General features: G+C 40.2%; 1 protein-coding gene across 1 annotated transcript in view; it reads right to left on the minus strand.

Moving 5' to 3' along the window:
- LOC136864369 (nephrin-like) overlaps positions 1-20,911 on the minus strand; it is a 1,091,365-nt gene that overhangs the window by 190,931 nt on the left and 879,523 nt on the right. Inside the window, exon 6 of the mRNA XM_068226722.1 lies at positions 12,770-12,914. Coding sequence (XP_068082823.1) covers positions 12,770-12,914 — 145 coding nt within the window. The remainder of the gene's footprint in view (positions 1-12,769; positions 12,915-20,911) is intronic.

The raw sequence follows: 20,911 nt of genomic DNA on the forward strand, positions 1-20,911 counted from the left end.
GGTTCACGAACTAGGACGTGACTACAGTAACCCACACCATGAACCATGTGAAATCTCACTTTTTAAAAACTTTGTTGGTTTCATACTGCACCACAATTGGATGATCTGGGAACAAAATAAACATTGCCAATAATCATTGATAAATAAACTAATAAGTAAATAAATACATAACTAAAATCCTTATTCCGGGGAGGTATTCATATTTCACCACAACTAGATTATCTGTGAACAAAATGAACATTGCCGGTAAACACTGATAAATACATAAATAAATAGAAAAAATAAATGAATAAACAAACATTCTTGGTGAGAGATGAATTTTATTTAATTAAAAATACAGTTTATAATAATTAAAGATAATGTCTTTGAACAGATTTTTATCTGCAAACTAAATATTAGACGCTGCAAGTCGAGAGGAATGCACGTCATTAGGTGGTGCAGAGGAGTAAGAGTGTGGGTGCCACGCGAAGTCGACATCAATAACGGAGTGATAGTGTACTCTAGAATAAACAGTGTTCTAGCGGCGATAAATTATCTCTCTCTGCTTCAGATAATGGATCACTAATATATTATTCATGGAGTGTCCGAAGAAGAGATAATGGCCATATCCGCAGGGTTAATTGTCAACCACGCCGGGTGATAACATTATTGACTTCGGATCGGCAGGTGTTTGCTTACAGTTAGCTCTCCGTGGAAGCGCACATGGCAATGTCTTCACAAGAGTTCAACGTTGAGTAGGACAACGCGATTCATAAAAAATAAAATAAAAAAATCGTCAGTTCTTTGGATATAAATGTTAAATAAATGCCTAATTTTGCTTACTGAGAGCTATTAATCCAAGGATAATGGTTTCATAACAAAGTGAATGTCCTCGTTTTTAGTTTAGTGGTTAGCGTGATTAGCTGCTACTCTCGGAGGCCCGGGTTCTATTCCCGGCTCTGCCACGAAATTTGAAAAGTGGTGCGAGGGTTGGAACGAGGTTCACTAAGCCTCGGGAGGTCAAATGAGTAGAGGTGGGCTCCATTCCCATCTCAGCCATCCTCGAAGTGGTTTTCCGTGGTTTCCCACTTCCGCTCCAATCAAATGCCGGGATGGTACTTAACTTTATGCTAAGGCCGCTTCCTTCTCTTTTCCTTTTCTATCCTTTCCAATGCGAGCCCCACGGTGCAGGGGTAGATTGCCTACCTCTTCCTGGGAGGTCCTGGGTTCGATTCCCAGCCAGGTCAGGGATTTTTATCTGATTGTGAGGGCTGGTTCGAGGCCTACTCGGCCTACGTGATTACAGTTGATGAGCTATCTGACGGTGAGGTAGTGGCCCCGGTCTGGAAAGCCAGGAATAACGGCCGTGAGAGCACGTCGTGCTGACCACACGACACCTCGTAACCTGCAGGCCTTCTGCCTGAACAGCGGTCGCTTGGTACGCCAAGGTCCTTTGGGGCTGTTGCGCCATGGGGTTTGTTTGTTTATCCATTCCAGTCTTCCCATCCCCACCAGAAGGCCCCTGTTCAGCGTAGCAGGTGAGGCCAGCTGGGAGAGGTACTGGTCCTCCTCCCCAGTTGTTTAGTCTCACGCTCCAAGACGCTGCCCTTGAGGCGGTAGAGGTGGGATCCCTCGCTGAGTCCGAGGGAAAACCGACCCTGGAGGGAAAACGGATTAAGAAAGAAAGAAAGAAAGAAAGAAAGAAAGAAAGAAAGAAAGAAAGAAAGAAGTTGAAGTGTAACTTGCAGTGATAGAGTAGCATTTTTAAATATATTTGAACAATTTTAAATACTACAGTATATCATAGTATCCGATATCTATCAGCGTTACATTATGTACAATCACGGTTGCCAAATGATATTAAATTTCTGTAGGTTTCCGCACAGTATCTGTGTTTTAAAAGTACAATTGTAACCCGATATTGCTGTGTAACTGAACTGAATGGAACGTAATTTTCAGCCGCCTTCTATAATGAAGGGAAATGGATGAGGAGAAAGAATAAACAATTAATTGATCGACTTGGAAATATGTGTAGAATGAAGTGAATCCCATGGACAGTGATAAAACAGGTGAAGAAATAAAGAAATAATTCCTCAGCTTGGAAATGAGAGCAGAGTGAAAATGAGAAATGAAACTAGTTTCAAATTGTCGAATTTTATAGTTTCATTACTGGCGAAACGTATTTTAAAATGTTTTGTTCACAAATGTTTGATCAAACATGCTGTTGAAATGAAGATAGCACCAGTGTTCTTTGAGTTTCAATTTCTCAGTCAACAACGGATGCGTTGACCTGCGTGAGTACTGTCCGAGTAATGTTAATATTAATAATACATGAAATATATTTTGTCTAACTAACTACCTTTCACGGTTTCAGAGACGCCAAGGTCCGGAATATTGTCCCGCAGGAGATCATTAATCTACCGACACGAGGATATGAGGACATTCAAATATCACCGGACTAAATCGGTATCGAACCCACCAACTTGAACTCAGAAGGCCAGCCCTCTAACGTCCGAAATACTCAGCCCATCCGAGAATCTGTCGATGTGTGTATGTATTAGGAAAATGTTTGGACCGAGATTAGGGACGAAGTGGTCCTAGAGCTACAAAACAGAGCCCACGTTTACACATTTACATTTATAATACTCAACTTCTACCTGTTTGCATGTATTGGTGTACGGTTAAAAAGGTCTTAAAAGTAGGACTGTTAGGCAGTACCATATGCCTGATAAAGCAGGCATGAGGCAGTTTCTAAAAAGTAACTATGATCGGTGGAAAACGGTAAATAAAAATGTAAACAGACTATGGGAAGGGTTTAAAGAAATTGTTGAGGAATGCGAAAACAGGTTTGTACCTTTAAGAGTGGTAAGGAATGGTAAAGACCCACCTTATTATAATAGAGAAATAAAGAGACTAAGAAGGAGGTGCAGACTGGAAAGAAATAGAGTTAGAAATGGCTGTGGAAGTAAGGAGAAATTGAAGGAACTTACTAGAAAATTGAATCAAGCAAAGAAGGCAGCTAAGGATAACATGATGGCAAGCATAATTGGCAGTCATACAAATCTGAGTGAAAAATGGAAGGGTATGTATAGGTATTTTAAGGCAGAAACAGGTTCCAAGAAGGACATTCCAGGAATAATTAATGAACAAGGGGAGTGTGTATGTGAGGATCTTTAAAAGGCAGAAGTATTCAGTCAGCAGTATGTAAAGTTTGTTGGTTACAAGGATAATGTCGAGATAGAGAAGGAGACTAAGGCCAAAGAAGTAATAAAATTTACATATGATAACAATGACATTTACAGTAAGATACAAAAGTTGAAAACTAGAAAAGCGGCTGGAATTGATCAGATTTCTGGGGATATACTAAAGACAATGGGTTGGGATATAGTACCATATCTGAAGTACTTATTTGATTATTGTTTGGTCGGAGGAGCTATACCAGATGAATGGAGAGTTGCTATAGTAGTCCCTGTGTATAAAGAAAAGGGTGATAGACATGAAGCTGAAAATTACAGGCCAGTAAGTTTGACATGCATTGTATGTAAGCTTTGGAAAGGCATTCATTCTGATTATATTAGACATGTTTGTGAAATTAATAACTGGTTCGATAGAAGGCAATTCGGTTTTAGGAAAGATTATTCCACTGAAGCTCAACTTGTAGGATTCCAGCAAGATATAGCAGATATCTTGGATTCTGGAGGTCAAATGGACTGTATCGCGATTGACCTGTCTAAAGCATTTGATAGGGTGGATCATGGGAGACTACTGGAAAAAATGAGTGCAATTGGACTTGACAAAAGAGTGACTGAATGGGTTGCTATATTTCTAGAAAATAGATCTCAGAGAGTTAGATTAGGTGAAGCTTTGTCTGACCCTGTAATAGTTGAGAGGGGAGTTCCTCAGGGCAGTGTTATCGGACCTTTATGTTTTCTTATATATATAAATGATATGAGTAAAAGAGTGGAATCGGAGGTAAGGCTTTTTGCGGATGATGTTATTCTCTATAGAGTGATAAATAAGTTACAAGATTGTGAGCAATTGCAACGTGACCTCGAAAATGTTGTGAGATGGACAGCAGGCAATGGTATGTTGATAAACGGGGTTAAAAGTCAGGTTGTGAGTTTCACAAATAGGAAAAACCCACTCAGTTTTAATTACTGCGTTGATGGGGTGAAAGTTCCTTTTGGGGATCATTGTAAGTATCTAGGTGTTAATATAAGGAAAGATCTTCATTGGGGTAATCACATAAATGGGATTGTAAATAAAGGGTACCGATCTCTGCACATGGTTATGAGGGTGTTTAGGGGTTGTAGTAAGGATGTAAAGGAGAGTGCATATAAGTCTCTGGTAAGACCCCAACTAGAGTATGGTTCCAGTGTATGGGACCCTCACCAGGATTACCTGATTCAAGAACTGGAAAAAATCCAAAGAAAAGCAGCTCGATTTGTTCTGAGTGATTTCCGACAAAAGAGTAGCGTTACAAAAATGTTGCAATGTTTGGGTTGGGAAGAATTGAGAGAAAGAAGAAGAGCTGCTCGACTAAGTGGTATGTTCCGAGCTGTCAGCGGAGAGATGGCGTGGAATGATATTAGTGGACGAATAAGTTTGAATGGCGTTTATAAAAGTAGGAAAGATCACAATATGAAGATAAAGTTGGAATTCAAGAGGACAAACTGGGGCAAATATTCATTTATAGGAAGGGGAGTTAGGGATTGGAATAACTTACCAAGGGAGATGTTCAATAAATTTCCAATTTCTTTGAAATCATTGCGGAAAAGGCTAGGAAAGCAACAGATAGGGAATCTGCCACCTGGGCGACTGCCCTAAATGCAGATCAGTATTGATTGATTGATTGATGATATAACTTGAGACCGCTGTGTTCTGTTGCACGCAACTAAGAAGTGAGAAGTTGGGCGACTCTAAGCAACACAAGGCTGTCCAACAGGCTTATCTCCATGGCAACCGCAGTGGGTCAGCTTGCATTTCCATGGCAACCATATCCTTACTCCCTTCCCCCCGCCCAGGCAGGCAGTAAAACGATCTCCCTCTAATAACTGTCATAACTCATCTTTCAATATTACGACTATAGTATATCTGGTCGAAGGAATGAAGTATCATAATATATGTTAAACATCAGAATATCAGCTAATGAAAAAAAAGTTCGTTAGTTATACTAATTCCTACACTTTGGACTGAAGAAAATAAATCAATGAATTCATGAGGGGCCGATGACCTAAATGTTAGGTACCGATAAACAACAAGCATCATGAATACATGAATATACTGAAAATTAATATTAAGACAAATATTGCTGGGCTGAGTGTATCAGACGCTTGAGCGCTGGCCTTCTGTCCCCAACTTGGCAGGTTCGAGCCAGGATCAGTCCGGTTTTATTTGAAGGTGCTCAAGTACGTCAGCCTCGTGTCGGTAAATTTACTGGCACGTAATAGAACTCCTGCGGGACTCAATTCCGGCACATCGGCATCTCCCAAAACCGTCAAAGTGGCTGGTGGGACGTAAACATCTATAATTCAAACCCTTCAGGCAAGCAACGACGGGAAGCATGACCAACAAATGACAAATAAGCTAATATGGGAAGGACATCTGATTCAGAAGGTGATGAAACCAACTGGAGGGGAAAATATCCTGGATGTGGTGCTGGTAAAACCAGATGAGGTCTACAGAGAAATCAAAGTAATTAGTTGGTATTAGTGATCATGAAGCTGCTTTGTCGTAGTTAAAAATAAATGTGCTAGAAAGGAAGGTCTTAAAAGTAGGACTATTAGGCAGTACCATATGGCTGATAAAGCAGGCATGATCGGTGGAAAACGGTACATAAATTTGTAAACAGACTCTGGGATGGGTTTAAGGCAATTGTTGAGGAATGTGAAAACAGGTTTGTACTTTTAAAGGTGGTGAATAATGGTAAAGACCCACCTTATTATAATAGAGAAATAAAGAGACTAAGGAGGAGGTGCGGATTGGAAAGAAATAGAGTTAGAAATGGCTGTGGAAGTAAGGAGAAATTGAAGGAACTTACTAGGAAATTGAATCCAGCAAAAAAAAGCAGCTAAGGATAACATGTTGGCAAGCATAGTTGGCAGTCATACAAATTTTAGTGAAAAATGGAAGGGTATATATAGGTATTTTAGGGCATAAACAGGTTCAAAGAAGGACATTCCAGGAATCATTAATGAACAAGGGGAGTGTATATGCGAGAATCTTCAAAAGGCAGAAGTATTCAGTCAGCAGTATGTAAAGACTGTTGGTTACGAGAATAATGTCCAGATAGAGGCGGAGACTTATGCTTAAAAAGTATTACAATTTATATATGACAAAAATTACATTTACAATAAGATAGAAAAGTTGAAAACTAGAAAAGCGGCTGGAATTAAGAAGATTTCTGGGGATATACTAAAGACAATGGGTTGAGATATACTACCATATCTGAAGTACTTATCTGATTATCGTTTGGTTGAAGGAGCCACACCAAATGAATGGAGAGTTGCTATTGTAGCTCCTGTGTATAAAGAAAAGGGTGATAGATATAAAGCTGAAAATTACAGGCCAGTAAGTTTGACATGCGTTGCATTTTAGCTTTGGTAAGGCATGCTTTCTGATTATATTAGACATGTTTGCGAAATTAATAACTTGTTCGATAGAAGGTAGTTCTGTTTTAGGAAAGGTTATTCTACTGAAGCTCAGCTTGTAGGATTCCAGCAAGATATAGCAGATATCTTGAATCCAGGAGGTCAAATGGACTGTATCGCGATTGACCTATCTAAGGCATTTCATAGGGTAGATCATGGGAGACTACTGGCAAAAATGAGTGCAATTGGACTTGACAAAAGAGTGACTGAATGGGTGGCTATGTTACTAAAAAACAGAACTCAGAGAATTAGAATAGGTGAAGCTTTATCTGTCCCTGTTATAATTAAGGGTAATTCCTCAAGGCAGTATTATTGGACCTTTATGTTTTCTTATATATATATATCAATGATATGTGTAAAGAAGTGTAATCAGAGACAAGGCTTTTTGCAGATAATGTTATTCTGTACAGGTTAATGAATAAGTTACAAGATTGTGAGCGGCTTCAGGGTGACCTCGATAATGTTATGAGATTGAGAGAAGGCAATGGTATGATGATAAACGGAGTTGATACTCAGGTTTTGAGTTTCACAAATAGGAAAAATCCTCTCAGTTTTAGTTACTGCTTTGATGGGGTGAGAGTTACTTTTGGGGATCATTGTAAGTATCTAGGTGTTAATATAAGGAAAGATCTACATTGGGGAAATCACATGGTTATGAGGATGTTTATGGGTTGCAGTAAGGATGTAAAGGGGAGGGCATATAAGTCTCTGGTAAGACCCCAACTAGAGTATTGTTCCAGTGTATGGGACCCTCACGAGGATTACTTGATTCAAGAACTAGAAAAAAACCAAAGAAAAGCAGATCGGATTTGTTCTGTTGCAAAGTTTGGGCTGGGGAGAACTGGGTGAAAGAAGACGAGCTGCTTGACTAAGTGGTATGTTCCGAGCTGTCAATGGAGAGGTGGCGTGGAATGACATTAGTAGACGAATGAGTTTGAGTGATCTCTTTAAAAGTAGGAAAGATCACAGTATGAAGATAAAGTTGGAGTTCAAGAGGGCAAATTGGGGCAAATTTTCATTTATACGAAGGGGAGTTAGGAATTTTAATTACCAAGGGATAAATTTCCAATTCCTTTGAAATCATTTAAGCAAAGGCTAGGAAAACAACAGATAGGGAATCTGCCACCTGGGCGACTGCCCTAAATGCAGACTAGTATTGATTGATTGATTGATTGATTGATTGATAACACTATGTTGAAAACATACTAGGAATATGGGCTAGGTAAATAAAATGTAATATATGTATGAGAATATATATTCCTAAAATTTACAATCCTTTTCTTAATCATTGTTATCCGTTCGATTAGATTATCAGTTTGCTTTTTTCTACCACCATGAGCGCTAATGTGAGTGAATACATTGTTTCACTTCAGCTCTTATAACTACATTCGGTGTGGGCAATTTTTGTAAAGTAAATAACGCTGGAGGGCATTGAACCAGGGAACACGTTACAGGAAGAATTATGTAATTAAGTTAATTTGGCTCGGATTTGAATAAAAAAGAAAACAATAAAGGAAAAAGCAATTTTAAGCTGTTTTTCCGGAACTGCATTTCGGCTGGAAGTGTTTTTTAGAATTTGCTTTTTTAGTTTGATAGAGGTATTCAAGACTCACAATTTGAAACATTTGAGGGCCCTTTAGTCCTTCAATTTTAGGTACAATTAAGGAAATTGCTTGCTTTTACGTTTTTCGTAGCATATGGACCCCTACTTTGTCTGTTAAGACATGTTTTCATCATTAAAACATTAACATTAATAGAATAAATCTGAAGAATAGAACTCGGTATTAAAACAAATTTTGTCATCAGAAAGTCTTCAGAATTACACTCCGCGTGTGGTGAATTTTCGTGAATTACTCCTCTCCTGCACAACATGTCATTCGAAAACCAATATAAATTTTTATAGCCTGTTGTCACTGGTTATTACGTGGCTCGCTCTGTTAACGGGATGAGGACTAAATTATTTCGTGTCTACAAGTTGCGTGTTTCATATAAACAATATGTAAATTTTTTGTGAGTGTGGCGCGTGTACGTTAACGTAGGATGAAGGGCACAGAACACGAGGGTGGTGGGGAGCACTGCAGAACAGCCACGCCCTACGTTTCCCGGCCAGCTCTCGTCTGCTGTCCCCAGTGGTTTCGTACTTCACTATGGAATATAGTGGAGCTAATATACCTATGTGTTAATCGAGCTGTCATTAATAATAATAATAATAATAATAATAATAATAATAATAATAATAATAATAATAATAATACACAGCATCTTTCCAGTCATTTGACCGGGTCAGGAATGGAATGAATGGAGCCCCCATCTAGTGGCGAGGATCGGAATTGTGCCGGCTGCCGAGGCCTCTGGAGCAAAGATTAATTAATGACAGATGACAGTGAAATGCCGTGTGGCCTCCGGAGAAGCCTGATGCAGGTCTTTTGATTTGACTCCCGTAGGCGACCTGCGCGTCGTAATGAGGATGAAATGATGATGAAAACGATACATACACCCAGTCCCCGTGCAAACGAAATTAACCAATCATGGTTAAAATTCCTGACCTTTCCGGGAATCGAACCTGGGACCCCTGTGACCAAAGGCCAGCACGCTAACCATTTAGCCATGGAGCCGGACAACGAGAGAAGAAATCAAATGATATTGGAGAGTGTTGCTGGAATGAAATATGACAGGGAAAACCGGAGTACCCGGAGAAAAACCTGCCCCGCCTCCGCTTTGTATGGCACAAATCTCACATGTAGTGACCGGGTGTTGACCCACGGAACCCAGCGGTGAGTGGCCGGCGCGCTGCCGCCTGAGCCACGGAGGCTCAGTGTAATAATAATAATAATAATAATAATAATAATAATAATAATAATAAATACCTAACCCTTGTCCCTTTTTCAGCGGGATTGGGTATGAAAGTAGATGAAAGTTTGTAGCAAGTTTTTAGGACCGGATGCTCTTCCTGACGTCAATCTCACCAGAGGAGTTAATGTGATGAAATGAATTACGTGATATATGTTAGTAGGAAGGGAGGGGTTAATAATAATAATAATAATAATAATAATAATAATAATAATAATAATAATAATAATAATAATGATAATAATAATAATAATCATAATAATAATAATACTCATAATAATAATAATAATAATAATAATAATAATAATAATAATAACAGTCTATAGATTAGTACAGAATAAATACAATAAAAGAACGATGTCTTACAGAGTAAAGATCAGATACTAAACAACGGTTATAAAACCAGAGGGACTCCACTGTTCAGAATGTCTGATACTGAATAAGAAAGGGAAGATGGATGCGCTAGGGAAGAGAGGAAGAAATATATTGATAAAAATCTTAGGACCTGAAGAAGAAAACAGAATTGTACATGGAGGAATAAGTAAAATAAATATCTGTACAGAGAAAGTCACAGACACCATACGTAAGAGGAGACAAGTTGTATGGGCACGTCACAAGAATGATCGAGAGTCGTCTAACAAATAAAACCTTTAACTACATCATCAAAATAAAAGCAACTACCATGGGTAGAAGAAACAAGAAAGTACATGGAGGAGGTTGGCATCAATCCAGAAGAAATCTTTAATAGAGATATGTATCGAGCAAAAATTGATAAATTCAGGGGGTTCCAGGAGAAGAAAAAGGAAATGTCCAAGAACATGTCGTCTAAGGAAAGGAAAGCGTACCACAGCGAAATGATAAAGAATTTCTTGGAGAAGAAAACAGTACTAACCACCAAATCAATTGTTTACTGTGGTCCAAAGTAGGCTAAAAATGAAGAAATAATAATAATAATAATAATAATAATAATAATAATGAAATGAAATATCGTATGGCTTTTAGTGCCGGGATATTCCAGGACGGGTTCGGCTCGCCAGGTGCAGGTCTGCGCACGTGATGAGGATGAAATGATTAAGACAACACATACACCCAGCCCCCGTGCCGTAGGAATTTACCAATTAAAGTTAAAATCCCCGACCCGGCCGGGAATCGAACCCGGGACCCTCTGAACTGAAGGCCAGAACGCTGACCGTTCAGCCAACGAGTCGGACATGATAATAATAATAATAATAGAAAAATTTAATGTAAGATAAAGAAGATCACGGATACAATGCGCAAACGCAGTGCTATTTTCTGCGGTCTCCTACAAACGGATGGACGACTCGCGATGGACAAAACGCATTTTTCACAATTTTGACTCAAAAACCAAAAGCAACAACTCCCTATATGTTAACGTCAAGGAAGACCTCCAAGAAATGGGACTACGACAACAAGGCAGACACAAACGAGGCCTTTCAGAACAAGCATCGATATTTTTGGGACTTTCCGGGATGAGAAATAGACAGCTGGGAACAAAGTGGTCGGATGAACTTCGTGCTCAACACAGCGAGCTATGAAAACCACTGGGTGAAACGAAAATTGAATAAACTAGAGCATGTATAAAGGAACTTATCGTGGTCCCTACTTGGCCGAGTAGAGAATAATAATAACAATAATACCACGAACCCCCTACGTTGTCGTAACGGGGGAAGAGGTGATACTCCCACGTGGCGCGTCCCAGGTGGTGGAGAGCGGGGTCCTAACCGACTTGCCGGCGGACTTGAGCGAAATAAAATAGCTCTCACGGACCAAACACATATTAGAGGCCGCTGACAAACAGAAGCTGAACAGCCAGATTCCATCTTGAGGCAACTTCCAAGGCTCATTAACATAGTTGTAACATCGAGACTTAAGGGCAAAAGATCTCTACAGGTCGACGCCCCGAACAGATAGCATTAAAAAAAAAAAAAAACCCATCGAGACTTACACGCCCTATTAAGAAAGATCTTCATTGGGATAATCACGTTAATGGGATAAATAAAGGTTACAGATCCCCTCATATTGTTATGAGGGTATTTAGGGATTGTAGTAAGGAAGTAAAGGAGAAGGCGTATAAATCATTAGTAAAATCCCAATAGTAACTAATTAATGTTATTTGATTTACGTCCCACTAATTACTTTTACGGTTTTCGGAGACGCCGAGGTGCCGGAATTTTGTCCCACAGGAGTTCCTTTACGTGCCAGTAAACCTACCAACACGAGGCTGTCGTATTTGAGCACCTTCAAATACCACCGGACTGAGCCAGGATTGAACCTGCCAAGTTGGGGTCAGAAGGCCAGCGCCTCAACCGTCTGAGCCACCCAGCCCGGCAAAATCCCAATCAGTGTATGGCTCAGGTGTATGGGACCCTCACCGAAATTGCTTGATTGCGGAACTGGAAGGGATACAAAAGAAAGGAGCACGTTTTGTTCTGGGGTGATTTTTGGCAAAAGAATAGTTTTACGAAAAAATGTTCCAAACATTGAACTGTAAAGACTTGAGAGGAAGGGGATGAAAGATCTTATGAAGATAAAGTTGGAATAAAGGGGACAAATTGGGACAAGTATTCATTTATAGAAAGAGGAGTTATGGATTGGAATACTTTACTTAGGGGGATGTCGATACATTTCCAGTTTCTTTGGGATCCTCTTCTTCTCTTTCTACCGCTTTTCCCACAGCTGTGAGGTTGCGGGTGCGAACTATGTCACACATATGGATTTGGCCCTGTTTTACGGCCGAATGTCCATCCTGATGCCAACCTTTTGTGAAGGGATATAATCACTATTGCGTGTTTCTGTGGTGTTTGGTAATGTGGTGTGTTGTCTGAATATGAAGAGGGAAGTGTTTGGACAAACGCAAACAACCAGTCCCCCGAGCCAGAAGAAGTAACGAAACGCGATCAAAATCCCCGACCCGGCTAGGAATCGAACCCGAAACCCTCTGAACTGAAGGCCTCAATAGTGACCATTCAGCCAACGGGTCAGACTTCCAGCTTCTTTGAGATCATTCAAGAAAATAATAGGTAACAATTGATAGCTAGTAACTCGCCTGGGTGACAGCCCTTAATGCAGATCCGTGGTGATTGATTGATCTAATTATACGTAACATTTGCTAAATCTAGTGCAAGAACAATTTGAACTTCTCTCAGCACTTAAAATGGCAACAATACACCGGTTTCAAATTATTTATATATTTCTTTCTGCCTAAATATTCATCGTTAGTGCCGCTGTCTATAGTACGTAACATGGCATTACTTTTACTCTGTACTTACAACGGATATTGAGTGTCCACGTATCCTGCCTTGCACTCCCTGGTATGTGAGTGTTATTAGCTCTGCAGGTCAAGTCTTTACCGAGGTCGTCCACGCTTGGTATGAACGTCAGCGTGCTGGTGGTCACATTTCCGTCTGAGCTCGTCTGAAACACAAGGCGAGAAAAGCAATATTAACACACAGAAGGCAATAATTTTGCAGCTGTCTGTTTGGCTTTTCTGAAGTTTCTGATGAGACTGTTCTTCTCCATCTAGCTCTTATCTGAACATGTATTTGTGGAGCATAAATGCTATAGCGCGGAGCGGGCCTATGCAAAGAGACCAATGTAACTACATACGTTAGCTGTATCAACTGCGCGGCTTAATGGGCTTCCTACAGAGTACAGAAACAGTTGGTAGAAGATATTGTCTTACAAGGTGATTACATTATGTAAATATTAAAAGTGAAAGTAAAGTCATCTCCGTACAGGCCTTGAAGGCCCTTGGGGGGTGGGGATGGAAGGCAAAGGCTTCCACTATCCGTAACCTCGGCATTTGGTGGGTTAGAGTGGTTAGCACTATGCCCGGCTGTCTTTTCCCCCAGGAATTAACCTGGTACTCATTTCTGGTGTAGGCTGAGTGAACCTCAGGGCTATATGTACTTCCGGAAGTGGAAATCTCCTTAAATATTTCAACTTCATGACGGGGAATCGAACCCAAATCCTCCTGGGCGAAGCGTGCACGGCCTTATCGCCTCGGCCAGGCAGCCGCTAAATGTAAATATGGTTTATCTTTATTTATTTCTTAATCCGTTTACCCACCAGGGTTGGTTTTTCTCTCGGACTCAGCGAAGGATCCCACCTATACCGCCTCAAGAGCAGTATCCTGGAGTGTGAGACTTTGTGTCGGGGGATACTACTGGGAAGGAGGACTAGCATCTCGCCCAGGCAGCCTCACCTGCTGTGCTGAAGAGGGGCCTTGTGGAGGGATAGGAAGATTGGAAGGGATAAGGAAGAGGGAAGGAAGTGGCCGTGGCCTTAAGTTAGGTACCATTCCGGCATTTGCCTGGAGGAGAAGTGGAAAACCACTTTGAGGATGGCTAAGGTGGAAATCGAACATCCCTCTACTCAGTTGACCTTTTCAACCCTCGTATCATAGTTCAACTTTCGTGGCAGAGCCGGGAATCAAACTTGGGCCTCCGGAGGTCGCAGGTAATCACACTAACCACTACACCACAGAGGCGGGCATATTGGTTTTATGAAATCCTATTTCCAGTTCCAGGGGAGTAATTATAATTTTACTAAATATGTTGGAAATTAAAGGTGGTAAACAGGGCTAGTATTTTAGCTTCATTCGTCGCCGGGCTAGATTTCGAAACTTGGTTCTGTCAAGAAGTCCTAGCACGACGCTAGGAAGAGTAAGGAAATCTGCAGATTAAACGTTCACATTAGGCCATTTTAATTCTTATAATGGTTTTTGCACTTATTCTTCAGCTGAATGCCAGGATAATACCTGAAATTCCAGGTCACAGTAATGCACTATAATCTACTTATGTGGTACAAGACGGAATGTGTGTGTCAGGACACACTATATGGCGATTTCTTGTACACGCATGCACAGAAATGGTGTCCCTATATAAACAAAGCCTACAAGTCTGTTATGATTGAAATGGGCACAGTGGTGGATGTACAGCAATACACACACTATCTGAACAAGGTGCAAGTAACATGTAACTGCTCTACAGGTATGTCGGTGAGTTGCATAAATTTTAGGGGTTCTGATAGTCCAGATTGCTAATATTTATGCAAATCTCACTGGAGAACAGTCGCACTGGTAGAAGACTTTTGCGCCTTGGTTACATACGTTTGCCTAAAATTCCTTTTCCTATACTTTCACATACCACGTTATTCAGTGCTCGAGAATGCTCTCTCCGTTAATACATGTGGCCTACTCGACCGTAGTTTTGATGCGGTGTGTCTTCCCGTTTATACTTCACAATCACGTTCCTGACTGTGGACATGGGCAACTTGCGAAGGGAATGATCCTGGCTAATTACGTACTAATGTGGAAACGAATAAACCTTCCCTTGGTAATTTCTCTACTTCTTGAGGATTGTTTTAAAATAACCTTAGGATGAACCATACAAAGGTAATCAGCAGAGTAATGTCTTTGTTCAACATTCTTCGCAGACAAAATATTGAGGCTGAAAAACATTTGACTATTTTTGGTTACTCTTATGTATCTCCGATTTAGACGTGGAGTGATTAAACTATAATTTTCATAATTTATCGTAAGGTAAATATAACATTAATATAATAAAATCATGCAATTCTATTTAGAAGGTCCGAAAAAATGTATAAGGGGTGATCGAAAAGTTTCTGTTCGACGGCCGTACAGTCCTGAATGGGGATTTCAATCAGGCAAAATCACCGTGAGCAGTGAGACACTCATCCCACCAGAGCACCAGGTTGAAGAAGTCCGTAACCGCCTGCTGCACATTCGAAGGCGTGATAATCGCGTGGGGAGAGATCAGGGCGGGTGCTCGAGTGTCTCCCACTTGAGTTAAAGTACCTTCTGCTGGCCTCCCAGATCGACCGGCGTCTTGTGCCGAAATGTGACCAGCACGGAACTTGCTGCACCATTCCAGAACGGTGGTTTTCGACAGACATGCTGCTTCTTATACAGTCTTCATTCTGCGGTGTATGTCCTTCGGTGTTTGTCCTTCGGCAGCCAAGAACAGAATAACAGCACGTTGGTCCTGTTTGGACGTATTTTATAATAACTTCGCCATAGTTCACGTAGCCGCATTTAACGCACGTACCTCGGCACCACACGACTGCCACACTAATCCCTTTGCCTACATGTCCGTGCTTATATACGCGCTACGTTGCATGTCCACTGCAGCAGCGCCCTCAAGCGGAAACTTTTACATCACGCCTTATATTATGAAAAGAATGTATTTTAACAAATATTGTCTCATAACACCATATCGTTTATCTGTCATCATGTGAAGTGTTATATTTAAACAATTAGTTTTACTTTCTTAAGTTCTTTAACTGTTCATTGTTGAAAATAGTGGGCGAAAGAGAATTAATGCAGTAAACGCAGTATTTAAAAGATTTTAATCTACCGTTCACAGATGTTATAATTGAAGTACGCGGCACTGAATTCTATCGGAGGACCACCGAAGACCTTCGGAGGTTGAGCAGAAACAACTGTTCTGCTCCGTTCCTACCGTTCCCAGCATTAGTCCTCGAACGACTGGAGACGTGTAATTTGCAGTGATGAATCACGCAGTGAGATGGACGGCTTTGGGTGTGGCGAATGTCAGGCGAACAATACATGCCCGGCCGTACAGAGCCCACTCTGATCCTTGGCGGAGCTTTTCATGGATGGTACTCGATCTCTTCAATATACTTAAAGGTGATATGATAAAAGGACATTCTGACCAGATGCTTGTTGCCTGCGGTAGAAGAGTAGCTCGGAGACGATCACTGTGTGTTTCAACATTATAATACCCCCTATTATAAGACAGGGTCTGATCTTGAGGGGCTTGTGGACAAAACGGTACACCTCGCATCAATGTCCATTACTGAGCAGTATATCCGAGGAACTTTCAGAGGACAGCTTGGAGTTCGAGTCCATATAGCGTGTACGTAGTTCTATTTATGATCCACCTCGGCGAATTATCACCTACTCGGTATCTCCCACCTGCTAATACTTAACATTCTTGTGTCTTGCATGACTTTTTCTAAGTGAGTTTCAAACTCATTTGCTAGGTTAAACATTCTTATAAGTGTGGTCAGAGTCTTTACGAGTGGTTGTCATTTGTAGTTTAAAATGTAGTTTATAAAGTATATCAGTTCAGATTCTACCCACTGCTAGGTTAGAACGTGAAGCTCCATACAGCATCGTGGTGAAATAATTAATTAACTATTCCATTAAATAGATAAGCTACTACTGCAATTAATTCAAACACTATATCAACTTTCAATAAGATGGAGGTAGATAAAATGAAAATACGTACACTGGAAGAAAAGAGAAAACAGAAAAGAATAAATAACAATGAGAGTAAAATAAAGCATGAAACACTCAATGAAGAGAAAGAAACAACAATTACGTCTTGTTTCCATTGATGCTTTCACGGGCCGTACTTATAGACATGATACTGTATAGGCTTTTGGGCTTATGCCGTGTCAAGAAAATAAGGTGAAATTCTTTACGTTTTGCAGAGAATTGTGCTCTGCGTCATCAGAAGAAAATCTCGATTCTCCACGAGATAGGCTTCTTAAACAATGACTCTTTAAATATAGATGTTATAATAGAAGTGGAAATCATACGTTCATTCGCCACCAGATGGCTGCCCAGACGTGGCACAGTGCTAGCGTTCGAAGCGGAAGCTGACAGAACCATCAGAATAAGTCTGAGAGGTTCACATAATATCTGTACGTAACATATGACATTGACATGTGTATGGCATTGACACAAGCCTGGAATGAAACATCTGGCGATGAGGAACGTACGAATTTGGAAAACACCGAGACGAAATAACAATAGTGAAGGGACAGGTAAGGGAACTACCTACGTAAGGGCTATCAATTAAGTAATACATGGTAGCCAGCTATTAAGAATTTACGAAGGTAGTTCCCTTCCCTGTCCCTTCACTATTGTTATTTCGTCTCGGTGTTTTCCAAATTCGTACGTTCCTCATCGCCAGATGTTTCATTCCAGGCTTGTGTCAATGTCATACACATGGCAATGTCATATGTTACGTACACATGTTATATGAACCTGTTAGACTGATTCTAATGGTTCGGTCAGCTTCCGCTTCAAACGCTAGCGCTGTGCCACATCTGGGGAGCCATCTGGTGGCGAATTAACGTACCACTTCCACTTCTATTATAACGTCTAAATTTAAAAATTCCTGCATAAGAAGCCTTCCTCGTGGACAGTCGAGATTTTCTTCTGATGACGCAGAGCACAGTTCTCTGTGAAACGTAATTTCACCTTATTTTCTTGACACAGCATAAGCCAAAAAGCCTATACAGTGTCATGTCTATAACAATTACGTCAAAAATAATAGCTAAATTGACATTAAGTATTGCCAAAGATGCATATATTATTTACTGAGTGCAGGTGGAACATCTGTACCACGTATTTTACGTTCCTTAAAATCCTACAGATTTCAAGAGACGTCATAGTATCAAATGTTTAGCTGTAAATGAATTAGCTGTAGAGTATCAGCACTTGATATCTGAGTTATACTAGTGGTGTACAAGCCCACCTACAAAAACACCGTTGCTTATAAATGCGAAGTCACTACATTAGTTCTCGTACACGTTAAATTCGATTTCATTTACTATTCGGCCAAACTTTGTAGAACAGACACTTAGAGGACAGTGTTTCTACATTTGTATTCTATTCCTGACATACACTTATATTTTTATTGTCTGATTTCAATCTATGGGTGTAATAGAGGCACGAAGTTTCTAAATGCTAACTAAAGTACATTCAAGTCATCTCTGTATAGGCCATGAAGGCCCTTGGAGGGTTGGAAGGTTGGGGTAGAGTGGTTAGCTCTACGCCCAGCCGCCCCCAGGAATTAACGTTGTGATAATTTTTGGTGAAGGCTGAGTGAACTTCAGGCCATGTACACCACCGGAAGTGCAGATCTCGGTTCTTACATTTTTCGACTTCCTGACAGGGAATCTAACCCACGTCCTTTTGGGTGAACCCAGCACGCTTCTACTACCTCGGCCAGGTAGTCTCTAAAATACGTGAGTGGCATTCGAACCTCGAGCACCCTTCACTGTCCGATCTTCGATCCTGTCCCTGCCAAGTGAGCTATTGCGAGGTTTGTTTGCTTGCCTTTCCTTTGAAGTAAAGAAAATTAATTTCCAATTGAAGATAAAAACTTCCCAGGATAACACTGAGTTACTGCACCGTTTGTTAAATCGTAGCTTGACACCTTATAGTTAGAGCGGCTGTGATTGCACAAAGAAGTGACTGATAATCCATCAAATCGCCAGGAATAGAAGACATACGGGAATGGTCTCCGTACTCCCTTGACGTCTGCTATGACTTCAATGATTTCTTCCTCGAATGATTGTAATGTAGCTCTGTCGGCGACACTAATCAAGAAGCTGGCTAACTAAATATTCTACTTAAAACGTAAAAAAATAAATTAAACAGTTACTGAAAAGTTAAAATGAAGATTTACTGAGGTGAAATTATACTTGCTTTAGGAGCTGGGAAACAATACGCAGTAATTAAGTTTCTACTTTTTGTCATTAGCCAGCAACATAAAGGTATTTGTTTTCCTTTACAGGGTGTAATTAACACGTGACGTACAGTTTAAATGTAGGGACACAAAACAAACAGTCGTAAAGGCTAATTGCATAGCCTCCAGAGATTTAATGAACAGTAATTGCAGGTAAGAGAAATAACGACATTATAAGCTCCAGGATTTACTGGGAATATATTCCCTAAATTGATGCTTGAATTAAAAATGTGGAGCTTTACCTGTATGTCTTCCGTAAGTGACGAGAAAATCTTACTTTGAATGTGATTTGCAAAGGGATATCGGTCACATTTAGGGGATAGAAAAAAATAAGTATCCGAGTAGATCTGTGAATCTTTAGCAGAAAGGGAGATGAGTAAAGATAAATGCATAGAAGGGGAGATGTTCAGCTCAGGAAGGGTCCAAACTAAAACCATAGAAACTTCCATATATAAATTGCGTACAAATCACATTGGGTTTTAATAAAATTGTTCAATGATAAATCTATATTTCCGAAGAAATTGTCTGTCGTATATAAGATATTAATAAATGTGTGAACCAAGTCCATCGCGTACTTCAACATTAAGGGACAAACTACGTTTAGAAAGATATGTCTATAAACGATATCATTTATACAGGTAGGTCGTAAAGAAAGTGAAAGTAAACCGGGTATATGGGCGTTAGAGCTTTTGTCATACTGATAAGTAATTTGAAACGGAAGCTTTGGCTAAAACACGCGGTGTGTTAGTGTTTGATGCTCATTTCTCGGCATGACTCTCAAGCCCGACCAAGCCACGTGCAGATTGAGCAATATAGATTCGTAAAGCCCATTTGAATTCGCTCACGAAGCGATCTAATTGGCTAACTTCAGTAGCTGATAAAAAGACAATGGCGCGAGGTATCGACGTAATTCTTTCAAATTACTTTTCAGTACGACCAACGCTCTAACTCCCGTATACTCCACATTGTTTTCAACCAAACTGCATATATATTAATTTTGCATTTATGTTAATTTAAATGTCAGTACACGTGGTTTTTTCATACACCTCGTAACTTTGAAGGGAAGTGTTCAAATGAGTGAAAACATTTCTAACTCTTGTGTATTTATGCTATTTTGTTTCCGGGTAACAAGTTTGAATACCTTTAACCTGGTCATTGTAATTCATCCCAAAGGTAGGATTGAGACTGGAGGCCTGAGTTTACCGAGAATTTCTCAATGGTGGTGTTGTAGACAGTCAAATATCTGATTTTTCAAAAATATTCCAAATTCAAATTGTGGGCCCTCACATGCCACGTTTTTCTGTTGGATTTCCGACCATTTTGTTAGGCTAATGTAAGGCGCCAAGTCATTCATCATCATCATCATCATCATCATCATCATCATCATCATCATCATCATCATCATCATCATCATCATCTTAATACTTTTGTAGGTGTTTTGATTTAGGAGCTTTTAGGAGTCATTATTTGTGAACCAAACCACATATCTCAGAATCGTAACTATATGTAAGTATTTTTAATGCCCAACCCCACCGTACACATTCAACTGAGGCGCACCAAGCTTAGGGTAGAGTGGGGTAAACTGGTGGTACACTTTCCTAACGTTATTAAGTACTTTGAAGGGATCAAGATGTGACTGATTGGACATACTTGTTGTCAAGTAAACATACAAGAAGCAAAACATTTTTATGCCATACTGGATGTTCGTAAATTGGAATGTTCTGACGTAGTGGAAAATATCCAAATTACCCTACTATGGGGTAATTTGGTATTGTATGTCTATTTACTTGCAGTTCCAAATTTTACTGTCGTTAGGGTAAATGGATGGTAGGGCGGACTGATATACCCTGGGCCGTACTTTTTGAAATCGTTGAAAGTTCTTTA

The sequence above is a fragment of the Anabrus simplex genome, chromosome 1, assembly GCF_040414725.1.
Source record: "Anabrus simplex isolate iqAnaSimp1 chromosome 1, ASM4041472v1, whole genome shotgun sequence".
NCBI lineage: Eukaryota > Metazoa > Arthropoda > Insecta > Orthoptera > Tettigoniidae > Anabrus > Anabrus simplex.